Source organism: Pholis gunnellus, assembly GCF_910591455.1.
Source record: "Pholis gunnellus genome assembly, chromosome: 6".
Classification (NCBI taxonomy): Eukaryota; Metazoa; Chordata; class Actinopteri; order Perciformes; family Pholidae; genus Pholis; species Pholis gunnellus.
In genome coordinates, this window is record NC_136532.1 from 19,286,937 (window position 1) to 19,304,514 (window position 17,578).

The window sequence follows — 17,578 nt, forward strand, 5'->3', positions numbered from 1 at the left end:
TCCTCATAGCTCCCAACTTTCTGCCAGAAGTTGCATATTTAACAATGTATTTGCAGTAGTTTGGCTGGTTATTAGTTTCCATAAATATGGAAAACAGGAAACAAGATGAAAGTGTACATCACTAAAAACTATTCTGTTTCGGTCAGGATGTACAGCTCTCCACTCTACCGGCTACAGACCTTTGAGACATTGTGAACGGACCTTAATAGGACTGGCCTTGCTTTTCCATTCAGCACTTTACAGTGTGGGACCTGGTCAGATGCTCGCGGTGAATCCAGACATTCGTCCTTGACAAAAGAATATTGCTGTTAAAAGGTTAAGGCAAGACTAATGCGAGGGCATTAGTGGCCTCAAGATACTCGATGTCACATGTTTGTGGAGTTCAATTCACTCTAATCTGAGAGGCATTCTGTAGCTTATTCTGTATAACTACAATGTAGTCTGATGTTGTTTTGGCGCTGCTGCTCTCCAGCACAAAGATGAGGGGGAAGATGTCTAATTAGGCTAATAACTGTTCCTCCTGTGTATGCAGAGTTGTGCAAAACTTCAGTAATTGTTCTCTGTTTTACACTGGTGTATAGCATCAACATTCACATATAGGCTACACTAATAGCGTAATATTGACTCTTTGCTTGTACCATTCAGTATTTCTTAATGTGACTAAATGGGAAATGGGCCTTGAATAGATGGATTCCACTACTTCGTATAGTGTTGGTGTTTTTTCTTAAATACACAGCCCGAGTCTGTTGTGGTTAATGAGATCATGTTTGGAAATACCCCTCTGTGTCCTCATTTTGATCGAGTTATCACATCTGCCTTTAATAGAAACCATATGCTGTTAAAGGCAACACCTCAGGTAAAAGTACATCTGCAGTAATCACACACATATGTAGCCACAGTGAAAACGTGGGCATAACTGCGTGCATAACTGTGCCCATATGGTGTTTTGATTGCCATAACATGTCACAATCAAAGTAACTTTGCTCAACATTGATATGCACGGTAGACCTGGTCTCTTGCCTTGCAGCTGCTGCAGTTAAAAAGGTTGGAGAAAGAATGAAAGTGATTGGAGAATAAAAAGCCTTTCCATCCACGGAAGGTCAAGTAGACAGGCAATTTGACTATATCTCTTGTCTTTGTGACGATGGTTCTCGCAGGAATTCACTGAAGAGAGGGGTAATTCGTGAGATGGAGGGGGAGTGGGGTCCTTTTGGCGTTGTTTACCTCCCGCTACTGCTGGCCTATAGATTTATGTGATGTGGCCCCACTGTCTCCCTCCTCTTTGATGAAATTCAATACGTACCCACATGATGAAGTAGTTCTCAGCTTTAAGATGATTTCTGGGTGTCTCAAAAAGTGAGCGAGTATCTAGAAAACAAATTAACAGCCAGGAGGTTGCATACATTTGTGTCATACCAGGGAAAAAGTGTCGATACAGCTGTGTGTATTCACATCAAGACAATTTATTTGGAGCGTCTTGATGCATCTTCAATGCATAAACCATGAAAACTGGCCTTAAAACGGCCTTATTCATAGTCCTCCGTTAGGTGGGGACGACTGCTGGTATTAAGCCTGTGATGCAGCAGAATGTAAGCAACAATCCAGGGTCGGGGATACCTGATCCAGGTATTACTTGATTGTTGACAGAGCACAGCCCCGGTAAATGTCAAGCAGAATCGTACGTCCTCGCTCCCTCCCTCGCTCCGCCCGTTCCTTTCACCACTGCTTTGGTATTGATTTAAAGCCAAATGTGGTCTCTATAGATAGAGGCCTGGTCGGCTGGCAGGTGGGGTTAGCTGTGATTTGAATAAAAGATAATCGTAACTCAACACAGCACCAGAAAAGCCCTGGGGCAGATCATTCACACTCCTGCATCCGAGACGCAATCGTCCAAACATATTGCAGATGCCAAATGTGCGTGATAATAGATAATATTGCTAGAGGCGTTGTTTGTTTTGGTCCATGAACATTCTTATTCCTTTCTGCTACTAATCATCTTTTGCCTTGTGTAAGTCAGATGCAGCTACCAACATGTATTTACCTTTCAATAACCATGCTTTTAAGCTGAAGAAGGCTGGGATATTCATTCAATTAAACATATACAGTTATGTCATCAGCCTAGCACAGGATATTGACTCTGAGAAAAGTTACTATGTACCTTTTACTATGACGAATTCATTTTCACAGAAAATCCAAATAAATGTAAAAAAGCTATGTATCAAAAGAGCTGTGCAGGAGAGGGCACACACAGAAAAGCAAGATACGAAACAAAAGGGGCAGTAAATACTGAATGTGTACAGTAAAGGTGCAGGTTTTTCCCGTGTAGGTTAAGTTTACGGAAAGATGCTAAAACCAAAGCAGAGTCAGTTTATCAGTTTTATTCTGAAAGATTCCTCAAACTAGGTTTTGCCTTTAGAAAATAACTTAGTTGCTGTTCATGATGCAGGTTAGTGTATGCACACTCTGTTTTAATTGCATGGTGAAATATCCTGCCTCCTGCCACCTCACTAATTGTGTGTTTTGACTGCTTGAGAGCTCCGTTAACAGTATAGCACAAGGAGAAGATCAGGACCTCTGTGGCCTCCTTAAGGAGCGCTGGTTGTTTGGGTTGCGGTTGTACCGTCTTGTGAACAGATCGTCCTCCATACCTCCCGGCCTCCCTCCAGCTCTTGGGCCAGGCCGATACTTTGAAGGCTAGCTGTTGAGATTCAGCAGACAGACGCCTCCTCCGGGGAGCTGACATCATTAGAGCGGAGAGCAGAGCCCTGCTCCTCTCCGGCTTCAGCGAGGAGAAGAGAGAGTTAAAGAATGAGAGACTGATGGAGAGAGAAAGAATGAAGGGATGGTTTAAGCAATGCAAGGTCAAGATCGTGGCACAATTACCCTGGCAGCGCCGGGCCCTGGGAGGCCAGAGCCCCTGACTTCTCACCCTGCCAAGGTTGCCCGGGCTGCTCCTCAAGACAGTTAGCTTCCCGACATCTTCCTGTCATTTTCCCGTTCACCGCTCACCTCCCTCACCCGTCCCGAGCTCCTCCTCCTCCTCCTCCTCCTCTGCTAGGTAGTCTGTATGCTGCCAGTCTGTGGAAGTCACTTCTGTGCTATAGGTATTGTGCTTTCTACAGATTAAACTCCACGTGTGTGTGTGTGTGTGTGTGTGAGTATACTTTACTGTTATAGTATGTTACTGCGATCAAGTGGTGCTGCGGAAGTGGGTCATGGGCAAGTACATAGTCTCACCAACACAAGCCCAAACAAAGCCCTTACACGTGAAGGTGACAGAAGTGACACATTGTGTGTTTTCTTGGTTGCTGGAAGTGGCAGAGTGTCATTCTGCATATTGTAACGTACGAGTGTTTGCTGCTGCAAGGAGGCCCAACGAGCATGTTCAGACAGTGAGTTGTGAATATGGGTCATCTTTGGTTTTTCTCATGTCCTTATTATAAGACATATAATATGTCCATGACAGCATTTTAAGATATGTGCTGTGTTGAAAAAAAGAAGCGAGTAGCAGTTAATGGTAATGGTTGTCTTAGATATCGGTATCAAATATCTTTCCATGTTGAGGTTGTTGTCAAACAACACACAACATCTGAAGTACAGAGAGCTTAAAAAGGCCATCTAATTATGTTAGACACAAGACAGATGTGCTGTATAAAAACAAGAAACGTTCTTTAAAACGCTCCACTCCAGCAGTCGCCAAATATTCAAATTTGAACAATTTTGTCTATCCAGGGGAAATACCAGAACTCAAACAAAGAGACCCTATGCAGTTACATTTCATTTGCATTAGCATCAATAGTTATTGAACACATATTTTAATCCCAATTGCACGATACTATTCAGGTGAACCGATAGTGGCATCACTAATTCCACAACAAGAATTGGCCGACTCATCTGAGATTAAGCCAGCATTTCAATATATTATGTTAACTTCCACCACTTTTAAGTGGCTCAGATTGGACTATTGCATGTGGGGTGGGGGGGGGGGGGGTACAGAGGGCAGATTCTTCTGAGAAGCCTTGCCAATTAGAATTCACATTGAATCCGCCTGTAAGCTTATTAAATCACTATTATCCCTATTAACACAATGGGCATGATCCTCAACTGCATCCTCATTTTATGTAGAGTACATTGAAACAAGCAGCGCCTGTCAGATCATCTAATACACACACACACACACACACACACACACACACACACACACACACACACACACACACACAATTGTGCACAGGCACTGGCAGATAGCACGGCTGAAATCCCCGCACATGACAGTGTTTTGAGGGATCATATAGATGCAAATGCAGCCATGTAATTGCATGAGCAGTAGATCTGCGCTCTCAAGGCTGGATGCTGTCATGTCAACGGCTGATTCCATCTGCTTTTCATCGTTCCTTCTTTTTTTTTTTCTTTTTTTTTTTTTGAAGACCTGATTTCCATACCAACCCAAAGCTTTAGCATCCTCTAATCTGCTCTCCTCCTTTCTTCTGCGCCTCCTCCTCTTCTTCCTCCACCTCGATCTCCTCCACCGACTAATCTCTTCTGGTCCAAGCAGTAGTGATGGAAATGAAAGCAAAGAGGCAGGTGTCACAGCCAGACACCCAAAATGAGGCATCCTGCATAGTTTCTCTTCCCTCCTCCCATCGCCTCTTCCTTGCCTCATTTTTTCCATAACTGACATGTGCAAACGCCTTTAAGTGTGCAGACTGCAGTCTTTTAAGCGAGAATGCATCAATCCTTCAACCCCCACCTTCAGTCTCTCTCCTTCTTTCCTGTATTTCCCCCGTCTGTCTTCTCTCTGCTTCCCCTGACCTCCCATTATTCTCAGCAGCCTTCATATTTCTGCACGTCAGGTGTGTGAGCTGAATGCTTCCTGGATCTGGGCTTATTGGGATTTAAAACATTCCTTATGCAGGCCTGCATATGGAGATAGATAAAAGCCAGTGTGACGGCAGTGTGATTTGCTACCAATCTACCATTTTGCTGCAAGTCAAAGGAGCAATGATCCTTTGCTGTGGAAAAGGGACTGTGAGGAGGAGTGCTGTGCCAAGACATTTTTATCTGTGCTCATTACTGGGATTGTTACATTGTGCCTGCATATGTAAACCACCTGATTTTCCCTTTGTGGTTAGTAGTCCCTTCCACCTTTTCACATTGCATTCAACAATTAATGAATGCTTCTGGAGATCTCAAAAATGATGTTGGCTGGAATGCATCCTAATAATATGCCACCCTCATGCATACTGCATCGATTGACATTATGGAAGGGAGAGGGAAAATCTATTGTTGTAAAATACTGTTAAATAACTAACTATATGATAGGAAAATAAATTACTAAATTAGATATGATGATTACAAATGGTTGTTGAAAATACATTTCTCTTTACGTGTGATTATTACCTCTCATGTGTTTTTATCAACATTTTGTAAAATACGCTAAAAACATCATAAAATGCTACATAATAGCATGAAGATGAAAGAAACTAAATCATCTAATATTGAAGTTTTCCCAAAATGTTTGCAGAACCTGCTGGCAGCAAGAATGTGTAACCATAACAGGTGGTTGTAGTGAGTATTAGCTGGTTTACAGTGCGGATACACAATGGTATTTAGTACTACGTGTAATCATTTGGCCCACAAACCTATGCTGCAAAAGAAAGTTTAATTCCAAACAACACCCATTTCAATGTATGTTTTAAACAGCAGGTATCTGAGAGTTTTCATAGTAGGAAAAGCACACGTCAGCCAGCATGATCAATACCAGGGCCCAAGTCCCAGAACACATACATGGAGTGCAGTCATTATTATTAATGTTATCAACTACACCTGTGCTTTTCTTGCACATGTAACAAAGTGACAGGGGTGAGAAATGTCCATTGTCTGAGATGGAAGAAACATGGCTGCCTCATTGTATGTTGGGTGTTTGAGCAGATGTTGTAGCTTCAAACCACATAGGAGGGAGGAGATAGATTGTTCACCTCACCACCACTGCCTTCGTCATGGTCACGAGCATGAAGCCAAGGACAGCAAGAGTTTTTTTAGCATGTTAACATCCAATAATTGCTAACATACAATTTGACACGCTAGTGTTTGTGCTAGTTAACATGCTAATACCAGCATGCAAACAGCTGTTACAGCTGTAGCTAACTATACATGGGGATATACATTTACATGTAGAATCACACACAGTACATACGCAAATATATTTCGCACATGAACATTTACAAATACACACACGTATGTTATGTTTTCAAATATTGCAGCACATACAGCATGCACATGCATTGTTATATTCCAGCACAAACACGCAGCGATAAATGCATACTGCATGAGTATGCCGGCACACACACTTCCACTTCCCTACCTCTCCCTCCTTTCCTTCATCCAACACATAACACTTCCTCCGAAATTCACTGGCAGTGTGTGCTGTGCAGGCTTGAGATAACGTCCCAGAAGTTTTTCAAGGGCAGGACGGGTGCTCAGACATCAGAGGGAAGCCGCGTCGAGCCGAAGCTGATTCATTACATGTGTTGCATCTGCTTCCTATTAAAAAGCCCAGAGCACTCTGGCTGTCTCCCCCGGTCTCTCTTTCTCACTCTCTGACTGCAAACTACTGGCTGACTCCTCGGCTAGACCTCATCTGTCTGAAATAAAACCTCCCTGTATCTGTCTTTAAAACTCTGCCCATCCTCGGATGGCCTGCAGCTCCTCACTAAGTCTTACAGATTAGTTCTAGCATGCAGTACAATCAATATGAGAGTCTCTAGAGCTGACAGAACTATGTTAGGGTCAACGCTGTCCATACATGCACTATTGTCCCTATATAGAATAATATTTCAATTTTAAAATTGAATTCAGTGTATAACCTCAAAATATTTTCTCGCCAGCATGGATACCAACATAAAGACCGCGACACTGTGGAAGTGGGCATTTTTCACTTGATTGTTTCATAGTGAGCTATGTGTGAAGGATATATCCTGGATGGCAAATTGATTCAGCAGTGAAAACAGGTTGAAAAGATGAACCACCACATCACCTGGCGACGGAGAACGTGTCCCCTCGGCACAATATGTCACAATGACTAACTCAAGTCCAGCCTAAAAATGAAGTCATTTGATAGCATCAGCGTCTCTGGAGCAGAGCCGTATAGCTGTCGGACCCTGGCTGGAGCTGGATGATGCTACGCTATGATTGGGCAGTTTGTGTTCGAGGGGGCAGGATTTAGCGAAGGGTCAATTAACTTAGCACAGTGGGGTTAGAGCTCTATGCATGCTTTTTCTGTTGGCCACGTTTAAGTGTCTGCAGTTGTCTTGGCTATTGTTGCTCATGCTAACTAGCTCCAGATGGATATAGTGTCAGGGCCAATGTTATTGGCCAGTTTTGTCTTATCACAGATGTATTGTGTTAATATACTGTATATGTTGGCTGCTAATTTTAGTAAAAGGATCATTTAGTTTGACATCAGAGAGTTTATTTTTCCAACTGTAAAACATCCTGCGCAGTACATTCATCACAATTCATCACCAAACCAAATGAAAGATATCAAACAAGCCAACATCTGCCATAATATGGTTTTACTATCGGGGTCTGATTTCTTACCAAATACAGGTACCTGTATTGGCCTGAAATAATTTAATTAATAGTTTGGATCTCTGTTGTAACATTCAAAACACATTTACGCATTAATCAAGTTGAAAAGGTTTCCTTTTCTGCAAAAAGAAAATACTTTGAAATCGTACAAAAGCTAACCACAACTAATTCAGGAAAAAAGTACTTTCCTCAGAATCGTGTGTCTGAGTTGGTCATGGGTCAGTTCAAAGGCAGTACCATATTGATTAGAAAACACGGCACGATTTTACTCAGACATTCCATTAAAGAGCCATTTCCTCACCTGATTAAAGAACACAGTCTAAAGCTAGACCGATTGGCAGATTCAGACAGTTATTCATCTCGCATTTTTTTTAATCACTTGCTCATTTCCTTTACCCCACAATCTCATCTTCGGTATTTTAATTATGTCGTGTTGAATGATAGCTAGTTTTAAGGTGTGTGTGCGCGTGTTTGGTGGACTTGTTAAAAGGGGCCTTTTGCAACTCGTACGTCAGCCTCAGCTGATAATTATTTCAGATTACATTAGAGGAAATTAAAAATTTCTTAAAGTACGTGTGAGGGTGACAAAGTTATCAAGTGTAGTCGCAGGAGAGAGTGTGAATGTTGCACTTCCAAAAGTGTAATCCCTTTCACTGCTAATAAGATCATTTTCAAGTGTTAAAAAGATGTTACAGCAGTTGAGCATACATTAGTTTTTAATATTTGGATCCGTGGAACACGGTGATCAATGATGAAAGTAACTGGGGGTGAAAGGTGTGTACATCATCAAAGGAAAAAGAAGAAAATTAAAATGTTAAAAAGTAATTTCTTAACATTCATATAAACGTGTGAACTGTTCAAATTAAGGTTGAGCCGATGCTATTGGCTGGAATCCAGTCGTCTGTTGGTGAAACCCTGAAAAATGTTCCTGATAGAAGTCACAATTATTTTGTTTCACCTGCTGTCCTTATTTTAGTTTTTGATAACCTACCTCTGGAGTTGGTCTTTATTTAGAGAGAGCAGAATCCTCTTTGATATTTAGCCAATAGGTGAGTTCAAGTTGGGAAAATATCTATCTAGTCAGACATTCTGTCATTTCGAAATCTGTCTGGACCGCTGATCTGTCCCACCAACACACTCTTATCAGCTTGATAAGAGTGTTGACGCCAGCGTTATCTCTGCCCATTTAAGGGTTATGGAGTTGAGAGTCATAACTGATAAATCCTTTCCTCACAAAACTGTTGCAGAATCTGTCGTCGCTGCAGCGTACCTACAGTTCTTCTGGTTGGCGGCATGGTACGGTTAACACTTAAACCTGCAGGTTGGAGGCACATTCTATCTCACGCTTTCAGACCTCTGAAAGATACAATCAATAATTTGGTGAAACTGTTGCTACTATCATTTGAAATCAATTTATAAAATCAATGCTTTAGTTCCTTGATGCTTTATTCTTTCTTGAAAGACTCCGTGGTCATTTGTTTCGTGGTACATTACATTGAGCCATCATTGCGATTACTTCTATGCTGATTAGATATAAGTTAACGTTACCACTGTTGAAATGGCAGCGATAATAGGGCGGACCACACTGCAGCCACTCAATTGGCCCATAACAAGTAAACTTATAGCATTTCATTATTTTTATACTGCAACAGCATTTATGGTTAGTGTTGCAGTTCACGTCGGTGGTACTTCTTTGTTTGAACGAATGCAAATGCGGTCCTGAAGTTTAGTGTAAAGAGCATTAATTATGAAGGCAAGATGCTATCATGCATAAACAAGTCGGTTGAAATTAAAATGTATGCAATGCAATTAAACAATTTGTTCTTTCTTTTTTAGGGCTTAATTAACACTGCAGCAGCAATTTAGGGGTTGAGAATATACACATGAATATACTTTTTTTCCATGCCTCCCCATTACCTTAAAACTACTCTTGGTGATTGAAAGGACTGCTGAGATAATAATAGCATCGAGGGGTACAGCAGTGCACACTTGAAAATGAATGAATAAATAATTTTCTCTCTTAATCTCCAAAAGCTTTTGCTGACCACTAAGTGCAAATGTGGCATTTCCAGTGGCATGTACCACAACCTGAAGTTGCTTTACTGCCACTTTGAATGTGCCCTCTTTTTTTGAAAGCCAAAGTGAACTTTGACTTGCAAATAATCATGTCGAGTTGGAAAAAAAAACGATAGTACAACCTCCAAAGTGAGCGCCATTTGAATCTTTCTTGTTAGCGTGCATAAATCTTTTGCAAAATGCACTCACTGCTTTCAACGCTAATAGTGTACACAGAAATCAAAGCTGAGCATTTCTTGCAGAGCAACAAGAGAGGAGGAAGATCTGCATAATGTTGGCTCCGGCAATGAAGAGCAAAAAACGCAGATCCGCAGCAACGCTCCCTTGCTTTCCTTCCAATAACATCATTAGCATTTCGACATCATCGGCCTAATTGTTGTTGGTAGCTTTGAAAAATGCTTGCCTTGGAGTGGGAGTCGAGTGGGAGTCGAGGGGGAGAGAGGGGTGGGGGGGGGGGTGTTTTTTGCTGTAAGGCCTTGTGCTTATCAGTGCAGGGCAGATACTGTTCCTATGGTCATGGCTGACAGGTGAGGTTTGTGTGTGTGTGTGTGTGTGTGTGTGTGTCTGTTGGTCGCGGTTGGTAGTGAACCCCCGGGACAGGTGCTGAGGGATGGGTTTCTCCCCCCCTCCTCCTCCTCCTCCCTACCCTTGTTCCCTCCCTTCCCCAGGAGGCATATGGTGAGAGTGATTTGAGAGACCTGGGGCCCACAGGGAGTGCTCCTCTCTCCAGTTCATCTGTTCCAGACGGGGCCCTGCGGGAAACTCGGGCTCTCCTGAGGCCCCCGTTGGCTGGGAATCAGGCCGAGTGAGCGGCTTCGTTTTTAGGTTGACTGCTTTGTTACAGTGTTGAGATGGCCACCCCAGTTAGCGTTACGCTGTCTAACATTGTACACTTTGATTTGGCGCGCAGGACACATGCCCAACGGCTAATGGGTCACGCCCTCTAATTTGTTTTCTCCGTACCCCATTTGTATGCAACTGTTGCTTTTAATTTGCCGAATCTTGTCGTGTCCTGGTGTGATTGCTTGGAATAGAAACACCACCTTGCTGTGATTTCACAGGCTCATATTTGTGAACCAGCTCACAAATGTAATGTAGTTCTGAGTGCACTAGGAGAGAGAGTTATGGGGGCATTTTAGGCCTTGTATAATATGTGTACCTCTTTTATGTGGTCATTTATTATAAGGCGAGCTCTATGAATAATGTATGATTAAAAGGCTTAATGGATACACTGGGACTCGTCAAAATAAAAGCAAAAATCCATTTGCTCTCCCTGTAGTAAATCCAATAGCTTGTCCTTGGGCTAATTTCCAACTTGGGACTTGGTGGGGGAGTGAGTGCATGTCTTGATAGTGATTTCAAGGGAGGGAGGTGTTGGTTGTGCTGTAAAGTGAAAGAGAGACAGAAGAGGGAGGAGGAGGAAAAATTAAATGAGACATGGATGAGGAACAAAGCCGGGAACACCTCTTTCTCTTGATGCCTCCCTCCTTCATGTCACTCTATCCCAGGCCCTCTCTTTCTCTCCTTCCCTCTCTCCCGTCTCTGTCTCTCACCATCTTATGGCTGCTTCCCCCTGCCTCTGAGCAGCTGCCACTTCTGAGCCTGAAGAAAATGAAGGCAGATGAATCAATTTGGCCTGTGGCCCTAAAGTGCACTTGTCTGCACCCCAGGCTGGGCGGGGGGGGGGGGGGATAATGAGCCGATAGATTGAGCCGGTGCTGGAGCCCGGCACTGAGCGCTGAGGTGCCTCCACCGGCCCCACTCACACACACACACACACACGCGCACACACACAAATACACATGCATACACATACTGCTGATGCCTCCCCGAGCAGCGGTAGCAGCCTGTCTCTGGGTTAATGGGGGTGAGGGTCCTTTGCGCAGGACAAATTAAAAGAAGGATCTGTATCCGTCCTCTTCAGCCCTCCCATTCCAGTATTGCCCCTCGTTTCCTCCCGCCCTGTGCATATTGGAGCTTGGTAGTGTGGAGGAGAAGAGCATTAAGGCAGCTAGAAAGGAAGGGGGCGGGCAGGGGGCAAGATCCCAGGGTAATGAGGATTGACACTGGGACAAGGCTGAGGCACAGCCTCCCTGAGCGCTGTTGACAGGTGACGGCAGGCTTGGGAGAGACGAGGCAGAGTGAGAGGAGCTGGAGCAAGGAGTGGAAACGCGAGGTCAGGACTAACAGCTTCTCTTATTCAAGGAGGAAAAACGCGGGAGACCACGTCCGATACCCCCCCCCCCCCCCTGAAAACCCCTGCAAGGTGAACGAGGTAGGATCAAGGGAGCAGGACAACAAAGCATCACCCGCCAGCCCCCTGCTGACATGCTGTAGATTGATCGACACTGCAAGGAGAGTGAGGAACTGGAAAAATAAAAGGAATCTGCTCAAGCCTAGCATGAACTGATGTGAACCGCTACTGTCTCCATCGATGCCTTGACTAGCCCTTTCTAAGTAGGCGGGCTTTCTGACTTCAACCAGGGTTAGAGCAGTATAAATGAGCAGACCCAAGTCGGCACTACTCAACTTAGGGGGAAATTAAGATGCTGGAGGGCCCTTTGAAGATAATTAAAGAGCACAGAGCGGCAGCCTCCAGAGAGGGACTGCAGACATGTTCAATACCGAGACTAATGGAGCTAATTTCCAGTACATTATTCATGTAAAACACAGGCCCTTACTGGGCCATGTTTTACTACGTCTCTGCTATCTGTCGTCTTAAATCAAACTGCCCCCCCACCACACACACACACACACATTCACCTGCTGCTTCGACCTGATTAACCTTATCCCCAATAATGCATGGGTCGACGTAAACAAACTAAATCCAACTATGGCGCTTTAAAACAGCCAGGTGGCCGAGAACTGCTCCCTCAAGGCGGCCTAGAGAATTACCTCAAGCATAGTGGCTTTATGACCTTGAACTGTGTCACCAACCAATCGCATCTCCGTAGACACTGTTAGCCCCACCCTAAAGATCCCTAACTTGTCCTTTAACATTAATGAGTGCACGAAAAAGAAAAAAAAACATCACATGAAAGCTGTACAGTTGGGAGCTTAGGGCCAATTAAACAGCTCCCCAGACAGGGCATTAGTCCCTGTCTTAATCACAGGCAGTCAGCGTTGCCAATCTTTTGTCAGAGTTGGTGAATTCTTGCCGAGATCAATTGCTCGCCTGTCCCGTTGAACAGCGGCTTGGGGAATGGTCCTTGCACGCTTCATCATTAACCTAGGTGGCTAATTAGACACTGTGCTCTGATCAATAGCCAAGTTGATTGCTGACTGGGTAATGTAGCCGCAGGAAGAGACGGAAACACTTGGGGCGCCGTCAGGACTTTGTCAGCAACACTGATGCTGGGTAAACAAAGTAATCAACGGCTGCACTTGACGGCGACGTGACGCCGACTGTACCGTCACACTCTGTCTCTGCCTCCATGCCTGCCTGCCTGCCTGCCTGCCTGCCTGCCTGCCTGCCTGCCGAGGAGGATTGCTCTCTTTGTGCTCTCCTTGCGAGAAGGAAATCAAAAAGGCCACCATCTATTTTGAGATTCAAGGAGTGATTAGGCTGACAGCTAGTCGAGCGAGAGCGAGCGAGGCAGAGGGAGAGGCTGGTAGAGGTGGAAGTCAAACCTGATTAGGCCCACCTGCCAGGTCTCTCTTACTTTCATCTCTACACCCCTGATTGCTTGGCGGCGGCCCCCTCCTCCTCCTCTCCGCCACACTCATCCCACCCCACCCCTGTCCTGTCACTGTTGACCTCAGCGTGCTGCTAATGCCCCTTGGCCAATCAGCATGCTTGCCCTGGCGGCGGCAGGGTAATTAAAAGGGAATTGTGTCTGCTTGGCATGTGAGCTGGTGGGCACGAGGGTAGACAAACACTCTCTCTCTGCCGCCTTGCCTCCCTCCCTCTCTCCCAGCCAGGTGGTAGCGTACAGGACCTGTCAGATTAGCTGATGACCCTTTTAATTCTAGCCCAGCCGGGGGCCATAATTGATATTTACCGGGAAAGGTTAATTGTAGCAGTGATCTGCTTAAATTACAGTGGAGATCAGGAGAACAGGGCCAGCCACCGTGCGTGCCATCAGGGGAGCTGCTACATGCAAACTGCTAGTCAAATGGATTATACCCCACGGCCATCACCACTGTACTCCAAGGTGGGGAAGCTGCTTGGAACATTGTGATTGGCTGGTGCTGCATCGGCACATAGTCTTCAAGCTGAGCTCGCCAACCTCCCATCTGGCTAGGAATATGAATGCATGCCAACTGTGGGTCTCGATGGCCTGCAATAAACCAAGCCTTCCAGGTCTGCATCAGGGTTACCATGATGTGGGTGGTAATGCAGATACTGGCGTTTGAACGTTTATGATGCTGCTAGATGATATTTTGTGCCAGTATTATATATTTGTATTTATTTATTTTTCTAGTTTATCAGAAAACAGCACAAATAGCATGAAAACTAAATTGTTATATTTTTTCTCTGAATGCTGGCAAAGGTGGAAGTATTTCTATTCAGCGTTTTCCTCTCAGTTTATGCTACATTTTGTTCTTTTACTGACCTCAAAGAGTGGATTTGTCTGCCATATCAAGTTAGCTAAGGAATGTACCTTAGCTGTAGTAAAAGTGGATGTGGATGATTTTAGACAGCATTTAGCAGTGGACCCTGATTTTTGTGATTCTACCTGTTCAGGAACATCATATTTTCTGTACTGTATAGACCGAGGCTAAAGCAAGCGCATAATAGACTGTTAGCTACTGTTGCCTCCCTGACGCTTGAGTGCGTGTGTCATATGAGCGCACCAACATTGGTCTATGTGCAAAACATGCTCAAGGACAAAATTCCATCATACTTCAAGTATGTTCTAACTATATATATATATATATATATATATATATATATATAGTAGAAATCATTTAAATACAACATAGACAAAATCGACTGAATTTGCAGTAATGTTCGGATCTGCATGACAACTGTGGTGGACCGCCACACAGTCGGGTTTACTACGTTGTTGTTGTTGCTGGCTGGTATGACTGGCAGTAGTGGGTCCGGGTTTGGGGTCGCAGGTGTTTTTGCGACAGTCAGTTCTGCTTTGCATTTAGCCAAAGCACAAACCGACACCGAGCTGTGAGTCACCACACCAATGTTGTGTTTCCCTCAGGTAAAGAATGGAAGGACCATGGTCCATTGAAAGTCAGTTAAAGCCATTGTAGTTGTGCTGTACAATTGTCCTATACTGTTGTTTTTCTGTGTCTGAACGTTTGATATAAAATGAATAGTTCTGTTCTTCAGTTGTTGTGTCAAGGTTGAAGCTGTTGTAATTTAACAATCCTGTCTCACTGATGGAGGTCTAAAAAGCACCACCTCAACCGCTGGTCTTGTTTTACCAAGAAACCAAATGAATTACCCACATTTAAAACGCTATGCTGTGATGGAATAACATTGAATTATTAAATTATCATGATGGCAAAACTATTCAAATATAGATCGTTAGAATTTGCCGCTTTTCCACCGATTAACGATTCATCCTCAAAAAAAAAATGAAACTAGTGTTTTCAATTGCACGTGTCCTTTTCTCTAATACAATTGTGTTGGGGGGTTCCTTCTTTATCCTGGGGGTCCCATACATGCAGCCATAGACAAAATCGACATAAGACTATGGTGGTCAGAGTACTGTCATTTTATTAAACTGGCAAAACATCTCTGTAATGTTCTTTCAATACATAACCGTTTGAATTTTTCTCCTTGCCATTTTATGAAAGTAATAAACCACTGTGCAGTGATTTACGGTTATTTGAGAGCAGCTTTTAGTCTCTCAAATGTCTGAAAAGTAACTGCTTCTCGGGGTATATTGCTTCATTGTGAACATAGTGGTTTGGTTAATGAAGTAAGGGGATGATTTCAAGATGTCCCTTTTCTTGTGTCCTCTGCAGATCAAACCCTTTAAGCTATGTCCGGTCAAAGTCAGAGAGGACGAGATGGTGCAGGAGCTCAGCCGACCGCACAGAAGCAACTCCAAGGAGCAGCTCAGCGAGGTGAGTCCTTGGACAAGACCTTTCGCCTTTTCCCCGACCTCCTACAGCGAGCCAGGCTATCCACTTTCACAGGCCAACGCTGAAGTGGGATATAGAAAGCGGTCGGGCGACAACAACATTGAGGCTTGAGATCAGAGAGCAGCTGGTGCAGTAGCTCCTGCTGTTTCCAGCTATCACCTCATAAATCCCCTGTGCGTTGGGGAAAAGACTGGCTGGCTGGCTGGCTGGCAGCACACAGACAGGAAATGATTAGGCCGGTCGCACAGCATCACCTTGTTGGCCTGGCATTATTTAAGCATGGCGCGGTTAAATGTAGACATGACCTAACGCAGTTCAGCCAGGTGTGGGCTGACCCGGCTGACCCCAGAATGAAATGAGTTAAAGAGACTGTTCCAATTATGGCTGCGGCAGCATCCATATGCCAGCCCATTTAGAGGATGAGTAGGTGCCAAAGAAAAATGGAGGCCAGGCATTGGTTCAGCATAAGGGATGAAATAATGCAATTTAGATACAGGGAACGTAATGAGAATTTATGCAAAATCCCAAGCGGCTCATTTTAAATGAATGTAGAAATATGCTTCCTAACTAATGCCTGTCAAGCAGACCTCCCAAACCTAACGAAATTCAATCAGACTGTTCATTTAGCTGACGAAAGCAGCAGGAGGAGAGAGAGAGAGAGAAGAGGAAGGGAAATGTGCAGCTCCCTTTTCCAGCAGGGGTAAAATTATGGAAGGAAAAGATTTTAATGAACGTATTAAATGCATTGTTTTAAGCTATTCAGCGTTCCAATTGAAAATCCAGCTTGATGAAGAGAAAAGAAAATCACCCAGCCTAATTTTTTCCCCATCTTCATCCTCTTTTCTCTGTTTCTCTCGTGCACTGTCCCCACACTTCCCCTCGTGTTATTTCTCTTGAATTTGTGTAAAAGGCTGTCTTTTAATGAAAAAGTCAGGGGGAAGAGGCGGGCTTGTCAGATAAAAGAGCGACGCTGGTTGACAGCTCTGACAGGGATATACGACAAGCACAGAAAGGGGTGGGGGGGGGGGGGGCACGGAAGAGCGGGGTGGTAGAGTGGGGGTGGAAGTGGTGGTGGTTGCGGTGATGTAGGTGGGGGTGGCGGCACTGTTGAAAATTGCACGCTGTAATCGCCGACGGTGTTAGATGTGGCATGTCTCTCTAATCTGCTGCCAAATAAATGGTGCACAGACGCTGATCGTCGTAGCCACGGCATCCATATCTATCCATCTCTATTCCTCTGCTTGTCTTTACCTTTCTCTTCCTCTTTCTGTCTGTCTGTCCCTCTCTCTCTCTGCTGGCTTTACTCCACTCAGTAAAGGCCTGGACATAAAACACACAGCGAGATACCTCACCAACACCGTGTCACTGTCTCGATATTTTTTCAGCTCCATGAAGTCTCCGCCACCACACTGAGAGCACTGCTAATTTTCTGTAAAACACGCTCCACCGTATCAAAGTGGCTCCCCAGCTTTAAGAGCTCTTAACTAATGATGCCGCATCTGCAACGAGTAAAATGGATTTCTCTTGTCTTACCGCCAAAGGAAATAGAGACAAATGCGACATGTGGACGCGCCCGCCTGTAAAAACAGTCATGCATCAATTTGGGAAAAACCGAAGGAGATGCTGTTTGTTCATTGCAATGGTTGGGTCTTTATCTGTTTATTTTGACTAGGTAATTGTGCCTGCGGTGCAGCGGGGCCCCGGCACTAAGCCACACAGGGATTAGTGAAATATGAGGTGGGGGGGGGGGGGGGGGGGGTTCACAGCATCTGTATCCTGCGGAGGAGAGCGCGGCAGCTGTGGTGCTGTCAGGGTCTCTAACACACTCCTGTATCCACCCACTCCCACCCACATGGAGCCA

General features: G+C 44.5%; 1 protein-coding gene across 8 annotated transcripts in view; it reads left to right on the forward strand.

The window, feature by feature from the left end:
* fbrsl1 (fibrosin-like 1) overlaps window positions 1–17,578 on the forward strand; it is a 252,090-nt gene that overhangs the window by 89,321 nt on the left and 145,191 nt on the right. For all 8 annotated transcript variants that reach the window (XM_079161362.1, XM_079161358.1, XM_079161361.1 and 5 more), the window contains exon 3: window positions 15,598–15,699. In XM_079161362.1, the coding sequence (XP_079017488.1) occupies window positions 15,598–15,699 (102 nt within the window). The remainder of the gene's footprint in view (window positions 1–15,597; window positions 15,700–17,578) is intronic.